The sequence below is a fragment of the Carassius carassius genome, chromosome 10 (assembly GCF_963082965.1).
Source record: "Carassius carassius chromosome 10, fCarCar2.1, whole genome shotgun sequence".
Taxonomy (NCBI): Eukaryota; Metazoa; Chordata; class Actinopteri; order Cypriniformes; family Cyprinidae; genus Carassius; species Carassius carassius.
The window spans coordinates 35,664,945-35,674,055 of NC_081764.1; the positions used below are offsets into that span (position 1 = coordinate 35,664,945).

A 9,111-nucleotide genomic window follows, 5' to 3' on the forward strand; every position below is an offset into this window, starting at 1 on the left:
TGTATGGAAAAATACTATATTAGTCATTTAAGACCACATTCTTCAAAATCGGTTCTTTTGTGTTCAGCAGAAGAAAGAAACTCTTACAGGTTTGGAATGAAATGAGGATGAGTAAATGATGACAGAATGTTAATTTCTGGATTAACTATTAAGGCCCAATCCCAATTCTATATTATACCCCTTCCCCTTCCCCTTGTCCCATGAAACACAGTGTGAAGGGGTAGGGGAGAAAATATTCCCCTAAGGATTGGGACACCACTACTATGACGTCACACACCATCATTCGGCGTCTAGCTCTTACAACACACACATATACTGGTGTGCATTAGAGCCTTTAATTATAGTTCTGTATTAATGAGCTGCTTACCGACACACACACACACACACACACACACACACACACACATCGGAAATCGCGCAGCTCACACATCCAGGAGAGAATAAACTTTTTTATTAAATACAGTTTAATTACAGAATCACTACATTATATTATCCAGCGACGAGAGGATACAATCACTGTTCTGAAGTAAACTCACTCTAAAAAGATAAACGCAAATATATTCAGCCGCGAATACATGCAACGTCCATTTCTCTCTCTCTCTCTCTCTCTCTCTCTCTCTCTCTCTCTCTCTCTCTCTCTCTCTCTCTCTTTCTCACTCAAATATTTGAGTTTTTTTTTTTTTTTTTTGCAATTTCTAATTATTGGGGGGGATTAGTCTACGGCAGTAATCGCCCTGATCAGACATGTGCTGTGGCACTATCACGCAGTCTGTAATGATATGACGTTAGCAAATAGTAGCTATTTTTTGCAAACATTTCTTTGAGTAACATGACCGTTAATATGAACTCACAATTGAATGTAACATAAAACAAATGATTACTTTTCACGACTGGAGGGGGGGGGGTGATCAGGACGGAGTTGAAAACTGACAGTTACGCGGTGTTTTCATACTTTGTCACAGATGACGTAAATAAAATGCAGTATTTGTCAAATAGGCTAGAGACGTTTCAGAAATGTTTTCATGAGTAACAAACACTTTTTATATACTGCTTAATACAGCGCCATATTTTCAAGAAGAAAGTTCAACATAATCTTATACTATTTAAATACTAATAAAGTGGGGGTATATGTGCTTTCATGAGTGTTGTATGATAAACGTGACTCAACACAACAGTGCAACTACAATACAAAGCTTTTACCGTTCTAAAAACACAGATTTGTGACCATTATTGGAACTGAAAAGGTTCATCTAACCCGAAACACATGTGATTGTAGTCATGTGGCGTCGGCGCCGTCTCAAGTCGGACAAAAAATTCTAACCTGCATGCACTGCTTCAAGTCAGATTGCGATTGGTTTGTGCAATGATGCGTGAAGTCAAACGCACCACAAGTGACTGTGGGGGTGATCACGTGACTGTGGGGGTGATCAGGTGACTGTGGGGGTGATCAGGTGACTGTGGGGGTGATCAGGTGACTGTGGGGGTGATCACGTGACTGTGGGGGTGATCACGTGACTGTGGGGGTGATCAGGTGACTGTGGGGGTGATCACGTGACGTGTGTGTTTCCTCTGCGCAGACACTAACGAGTGCGACACTAACAACGGCGGCTGTTCCCACACGTGCAGCGACCTGAAGATGGGATACGAGTGTGTGTGTCCGCACGGATTCCACCTGATCAACCGCACACACTGTGAAGGTGAGCTCCATCCCCATGAGCCCAGTGCATGATGGTCTGTGAGTGTGTTTGGTCTCATCATGAGTGTGTGTGTGTGTAGACGTGGACGAGTGTGCAGACGCAGACAGATGCACTCAGATCTGCATAAACCTGCGGGGCAGCTTCAGGTGTGACTGTGAAGATGGGTTTGAGCTGGATCACATGACCAAAGACTGCAAAGCAGTAACAGGTGTGTGACTGAACAGAGACGAGTGATCAAAGTGAATTATGGGTAACGGCTCAGAGTGTGAGATGCATGTGTCGTCCTGCAGGGTCCGGTGCGTTCCTGTTCTTCAGCACACAGCACGAGGTCAGGAAGATGGAGCTGGGCAGCCGGACGTACACGGCTCTGATCCGTCAGCAGAAGAGCGTGCAGGCGCTGGACGTGGATGTCCACAACAACACCATCTTCTGGTCTGACATGAGCCTGAAGAAGATCTACAGGTGAGAGACGCTGACCGTGACTGATTGACCACTGGCAGTAATGTGCGTTATGTAATCAGATTGCTTTTTTTCAGGTAACTAGTAAAGGAGCTCATTACTTTTTAAATTGACAACATCAGAGTTACTCTTTCAAATGATCAGCAGTGTACTGACTGACCGCTGTCCTGTCTCTGTGTTGAGAGAATCAGGAGTGACTGCAGATTCAGATCACTTCTGGTGTGAGAGAGCCTTTACACTGGCCAGAAATATATTTTCTGTTTATTAAAAAATTAATTAGCAAACCGAGCCCAGGTGACAAAAAGTAATGTAAAAAAAGTATTTTAATGGAGTAACGCAACATTGTAATTCATAACTTTTAAAAGTAACTTCTCCCAACACTGCTCACTGATTAACTCTTTCATTGACCGCCATCTCAGTGATTTCTTCCATCGCTCTGGTAGATTCTACTCTGGAAATAAAATCATTTTAATCAGTATTTCAACTCTGTTTATTTGCTAGTGTAATGCTAAATCAGAACATCATGTGTCATTATGTTTCTGCGTGTGTTTATAGTATATCTTGTGTGTGTGTGTGTGTGTGTGTGTGTCCTGCAGCGCCGCGTCCGCTGACTCCGCCCACCCCAGCACTGTGATTGACAGCCGGATCTCCCGCCCTGAGGGGCTGGCGGTGGACTGGATCCACGGGAACATCTACTGGACAGACGGGGATCTCCGAACCATCTCTGTGGCGACGGCTGACGGCAGCAAACGCAAGACGCTGGTCAGCGAGGGCCTGAAAAATCCACACGCGATCGTCGTCGACCCGCAGAGCAAGTGAGTGTGTGTGTGGACGGGATGAAGCTTGTGTGAAAGCGCTCGTACTGATTATTGATCTGCTGTTTCACGCCCCACAGCTTCATGTTCTGGACGGACTGTGGCGAGCCGGCGCGGATCGAGAAGAGCGGGCTGAACGGAGTGGACCGGACGGCTCTCGTCACAGAAGGCATCGTCTGGCCCAATGGCATCACGCTTGGTGAGTCACACAGATGATGCGTGTGAAGTCAATGTAAGGCGTGTGCTGATGCGTGACGCTTTGTGTGCAGATGTGTTGAGCGGCCGGCTGTACTGGGTCGACTCGAAGCTGCACACACTGTCCAGTATCGGCGTGAATGGAGACGGGCGGCACACACTGATCCAAGGGGAGCAGAAGCTGTGGCATCCGCTGGCGCTGGCCGTGTTCGAGGTGTGTGGCGTCGCCGCTGAGACGCGAGCGTGTGTGTCCTTCATCCGGTGCTCATGTGTGTGTCTGTCCCACAGGAGAAAGTCTTCTGGACCAACAAACACAGTAACAGCATCTGGAGCGCCAACCGTGTGACGGGACAAGACATCGCAGCTGTGGCCGAGCACCTGCAGGGTCCGGGAAACATGGTGCTTTATCACAGTCTCAGACAGCCTTCTGGTGAGAACCACAGCGCTTCACGTGACACGAGCGTGTTCAGTGTGTGTTTGAGCTCTTCTTCTGTGTGACACGAGCGTGTTCAGTGTGTGTTTGAGCTCTTCTTCTGTGTGACACGAGCGTGTTCGGTGTGTGTTTGAGCTCTTCTTCTGTGTGACACGAGCGTGTTCGGTGTGTGTTTGAGCTCTTCTTCTGTGTGACACGAGCGTGTTCAGTGTGTGTTTGAGCTCTTCTTCTGTGTGACACGAGCGTGTTCGGTGTGTGTATGAGCTCTTCTTCTGTGTGACACGAGCGTGTTCGGTGTGTGTTTGAGCTCTTCTTCTGTGTGACACGAGCGTGTTCAGTGTGTGTTTGAGCTCTTCTACTGTGTGACACGAGCGTGTTCAGTGTGTGTTTGAGCTCTTCTTCTGTGTGACACGAGCGTGTTCGGTGTGTGTATGAGCTCTTCTTCTGTGTGACACGAGCGTGTTCGGTGTGTGTTTGAGCTCTTCTTCTGTGTGACACGAGCGTGTTCGGTGTGTGTTTGAGCTCTTCTTCTGTGTGACACGAGCGTGTTCGGTGTGTGTATGAGCTCTTCTTCTGTGTGACACGAGCGTGTTCGGTGTGTGTTTGAGCTCTTCTTCTGTGTGACACGAGCGTGTTCGGTGTGTGTTTGAGCTCTTCTGTGTGACACGAGCGTGTTCAGTGTGTGTTTGAGCTCTTCTTCTGTGTGACACGAGCGTGTTCGGTGTGTGTTTGAGCTCTTCTTCTGTGTGACACGAGCGTGTTCGGTGTGTGTTTGAGCTCTTCTTCTGTGTGACACGAGCGTGTTCGGTGTGTGTATGAGCTCTTCTTCTGTGTGACACGAGCGTGTTCGGTGTGTGTTTGAGCTCTTCTTCTGTGTGACACGAGCGTGTTCAGTGTGTGTTTGAGCTCTTCTTCTGTGTGACACGAGCGTGTTCAGTGTGTGTATGAGCTCTTCTTCTGTGTGACATGAGCGTGTCGAGTGTGTGTTTGAGCTCTTCTTCTGTGTGACACGAGCGTGTTCAGTGTGTGTTTGAGCTCTTCTTCTGTGTGACACGAGCGTGTTCAGTGTGTGTTTGAGCTCTTCTTCTGTGTGACACGAGCGTGTTCGGTGTGTGTATGAGCTCTTCTTCTGTGTGACACGAGCGTGTTCGGTGTGTGTTTGAGCTCTTCTTCTGTGTGACACGAGCGTGTTCAGTGTGTGTTTGAGCTCTTCTTCTGTGTGACACGAGCGTGTTCAGTGTGTGTATGAGCTCTTCTTCTGTGTGACATGAGCGTGTCGAGTGTGTGTTTGAGCTCTTCTTCTGTGTGACACGAGCGTGTTCAGTGTGTGTTTGAGCTCTTCTTCTGTGTGACACGAGCGTGTTCAGTGTGTGTTTGAGCTCTTCTTCTGTGTGACACGAGCGTGTTCAGTGTGTGTTTGAGCTCTTCTTCTGTGTGACACGAGCGTGTTCGGTGTGTGTTTGAGCTCTTCTGTGTGACACGAGCGTGTTCGGTGTGTGTTTGAGCTCTTCTTCTGTGTGACACGAGCGTGTTCAGTGTGTGTTTGAGCTCTTCTTCTGTGTGACACGAGCATGTTCAGTGTGTGTTTGAGCTCTTCTTCTGTGTGACACGATCGTGTTCGGTGTGTGTTTGAGCTCTTCTTCTGTGTGACACGAGCGTGTTCAGTGTGTGTTTGAGCTCTTCTACTGTGTGACACGAGCGTGTTCGGTGTGTGTATGAGCTGTTCTTCTGTGTGACACGAGCATGTTCAGTGTGTGTTTGAGCTCTTCTTCTGTGTGACACGATCGTGTTCAGTGTGTGTTTGAGCTCTTCTTCTGTGTGACACGAGCGTGTTCAGTGTGTGTTTGAGCTCTTCTACTGTGTGACACGAGCGTGTTCAGTGTGTGTTTGAGCTCTTCTTCTGTGTGACACGATCGTGTTCGGTGTGTGTTTGAGCTCTTCTTCTGTGTGACACGAGCGTGTTCAGTGTGTGTTTGAGCTCTTCTTCTGTGTGACACGAGCGTGTTCAGTGTGTGTTTGAGCTCTTCTTCTGTGTGACACGATCGTGTTCACTGTGTTTGTTTGAGCTCTTCTGTGTGACACGAACGTGTTCACTGTGTTTGTTTGAGCTCTTCTTCTGTGTGACACGAGCATGTTCGAGCTCTTCTTCTGTGTGACACGAGCGTGTTCAGTGTGTGTGTTTGAGCTCTTCTTCTGTGTGACACGAGCGTGTTCAGTGTGTGTGTTTGAGCTCTTCTCATGTGTGACACGAGCGTGTTCAGTGTGTGTGTTTGAGCTCTTCTTCTGTGTGACACGAGCGTGTTCGGTGTGTGTTTGAGCTCTTCTTCTGTGTGACACGAGCATGTTCGGTGTGTGTTTGAGCTCTTCTTCTGTGTGACACGAGCGTGTTCAGTGTGTGTTTGAGCTCTTCTACTGTGTGACACGAGCGTGTTCAGTGTGTGTTTGAGCTCTTATGTGTGACATGAGCGTGTTCAGTGTGTGTGTTTGAGCTCTTCTTCTGTGTGACACGAGCATGTTCAGTGTGTGTGTTTGAGCTCTTCTGTGTGACACGAGCATGTTCAGTGTGTGTGTTTGAGCTCTTCTTCTGTGTGACACGAGCGTGTTCAGTGTGTGTGTTTGAGCTTTTCTTCTGTGTGACACGAGCGTGTTCAGTGTGTGTTTGAGCTCTTCTTCTGTGTGACACGAGCGTGTTCAGTGTGTGTTTGAGCTCTTCTTCTGTGTGACACGAGCGTGTTCAGTGTGTGTGTTTGAGCTCTTCTTCTGTGTGACACGAGCGTGTTCGGTGTGTGTTTGAGCTCTTCTTCTGTGTGACACGAGCATGTTCGGTGTGTGTTTGAGCTCTTCTTCTGTGTGACACGAGCGTGTCCAGTGTGTGTGTTTGAGCTCTTCTTCTGTGTGACACGAGCGTGTCCAGTGTGTGTGTTTGAGCTCTTCTTCTGTGTGACACGAGCGTGTCCAGTGTGTGTGTTTGAGCTCTTCTTCTGTGTGACACGAGCGTGTCCAGTGTGTGTGTTTGAGCTCTTCTTCTGTGTGACACGAGCGTGTCCAGTGTGTGTGTTTGAGCTCTTCTTCTGTGTGACACGAGCGTGTTCAGTGTGTGTTTGAGCTCTTCTTCTGTGTAACACGAGCGTGTTCAGTGTGTGTGTTTGAGCTCTTCTTCTGTGTGACACGATCGTGTTCAGTGTGTGTGTTTGAGCTCTTCTTCTGTGTGACACGAGCGTGTTCAGTGTGTGTTTGAGCTCTTCTTCTGTGTGACACGAGTGTGTTCAGTGTGTGTTTGAGCTCTTCTGTGTCTCAGTCGGTGATCTGCAGGTTTGTTGTTGTTCTGGCAGGAAGGGACTGGTGCAGAGAAGGCAGCGGCTGTGAGTTTCTGTGTCTGCCGGCGCCGCAGATTAACACACGCTCGCCCAAATACACCTGTGCCTGTCCTGATCACATGACCCTGGGCGCAGACATGAGGACGTGTGTGTCTGGTGTGAGCAGCACAGCTCCGAGCAGAACCGCACACAGACGCTCCGGATCGATGCCTGACCAGACGGGCTCTCAGAGCGGTCAGTCCATCCTCCTGTCTGATGCATGTTCACCCCCCCCCCATCACACACTTAATATCTGTCTGCCTCTTTACAGAAATTAATGGAGAACATGAGCCGGTTTCCAGCCCTTCCCAGCATCCCACAGTCCTGTACATCACACTTCCAATCGGTCAGTAAACCTTCATTCTCATGATACACACGAGTGTCTCAGTGACCGATCGAAAGAGTGAGTGACCGTCTCTCTCTCTCTCTCTCTCTCTCTCTCTCAGTCGCCGTGTGTCTGCTGGGGGTCAGCAGTGTGTTGCTATGGAGACACTGGCGGCAGAAGAACACCAACACCATCCACTTCACCAACCCAGTGTACCAGAAGACCACCGATGACACGGTGCACATCTTCAGGAGCCCCAGTCTGGACGGATACTCACATCCATCGGTACCTCACACACACACACACTCACTCTCTCTCACACACATACACACACATTGACAGCTGTCAATCAAACTGTTATCAGATATTTGATGTAAATCTGCATGAATTAAGAGCACTGTAAGCAGAACTGTTTCTTCCTGATGAGGCAGAAGCATGAAAAGTTACTGACCGATTTGACTAGAACAAAAGAGTCAGAGTCTGACTGAACCGGTGTGTTTAGATTCAGCTCAGCCGTGAGAGACCGTGTTTAATGTGTGTGTGTGTGTGTGTGTGTGTGTGTGTGTCTCAGTGTCAGATGATCAGTGTGGATGAAGACGCAGCCTGATGCTCCTCCAGAAGTTCCTCCAGAAGCTCAAGGTCACTTTAAATGCTGCTCAGCGAGCTGAAGGAGACACTCATCCACATGTGCGAAGCGATCCCAGGATCCACCCTGGATTTAATCATGCCTGTATCATATAAGGAATGTAGAAACACACACACACACACACACACACACTCCTGTCTAACGGACATCATCACAGTGAAGAGCAGATCTCAAACAGAGACTCTTCTGGAGTCTGTGTCTTTGCTACAAACACAACGCTGTTTTCATTTGTGATTCTTGAGCTTTTAAGATCCTCTTATTGAAGGTATTACCACTTTGTAATATTTAATATGATCTTTGTAAATGTTTGTGATTATGTGGAGGGCAGACGGGTGTCTCTCTTCTTGCACTAAGTTTGTTGTCTGTCACAGATTTTATTTATATTTCTCCTTCACAGACACACTTGAACAGTCTGTTTGACTTTGTTTTGATGAAGTGCTTGTATTTATGAATGCACAGCGCTCCTTTAGTAATAATGAGAATGACAGTGCATTAGTTCTGTTTCATTCTGTAGACTGCATCTGGGCCTTAAATCTGATCGTGCCTGTGTAATGTTTGAATGTGTGAATAATCCACGATGCCTTCAACACGTGAGCGTGAATCAGTGCTCAGGGTGACCTCTGACCTCACCTGTCCGTTAGAGTCACGTGTTTATGTTCTGTTGTTGTTGTGCATGCTCTAGTGCAGCGTGTTATCTGAAGGATCGGAGAGTGCTCACTGTTATCAGACGAATGAAGAATCACTAATCTGCAGTCTGTCTCTCCTTCATCACACCGTCTAAACCCAAGACTTTGTACGAAGAACACTCTTTATTTATTGTGTAAATGTACAATTTTGAGTTTCTTGCTTTTCTTTTGAATGTGTTGTATATCAGATGCTATATAGAAATGTCATCCAGAAACCGATGTGCACTACAGAGGAAGTGAACCTGCGTCATTCAGGGACTTTTATAGGTTTATGAAGGACGAAACGCTAATGTGGAGTAAAAGTGAAGTCTTGAATGGATTCTCATTCTGTTACTGTTGATGCGCCATTTGAGTTCAGTTTTACTGTTGTGAAGAAGGGAGTTTTAATTCTTTATCTCAGGACTGGTGGTCCAGTGATCTGAATATAATGACACCCAAAGAAACAACTCAGCTGTTTTTGACATTGTTTTTAAATAAATGCACATTTTGAAACCAGAAA

General features: G+C 47.3%; 1 protein-coding gene across 1 annotated transcript in view; it reads left to right on the top strand.

Moving 5' to 3' along the window:
• ldlrb (low density lipoprotein receptor b) overlaps positions 1-9,111 on the top strand; it is a 13,456-nt gene extending 4,345 nt beyond the window's left edge. Inside the window, 11 exon segments of the mRNA XM_059561043.1 lie at positions 1,578-1,697; positions 1,777-1,905; positions 1,988-2,159; positions 2,753-2,971; positions 3,052-3,170; positions 3,241-3,380; positions 3,455-3,596; positions 6,932-7,150; positions 7,227-7,301; positions 7,402-7,565; positions 7,852-9,111. Coding sequence (XP_059417026.1) covers positions 1,578-1,697; positions 1,777-1,905; positions 1,988-2,159; positions 2,753-2,971; positions 3,052-3,170; positions 3,241-3,380; positions 3,455-3,596; positions 6,932-7,150; positions 7,227-7,301; positions 7,402-7,565; positions 7,852-7,887 — 1,535 coding nt within the window. The 3' untranslated portion in view covers positions 7,888-9,111.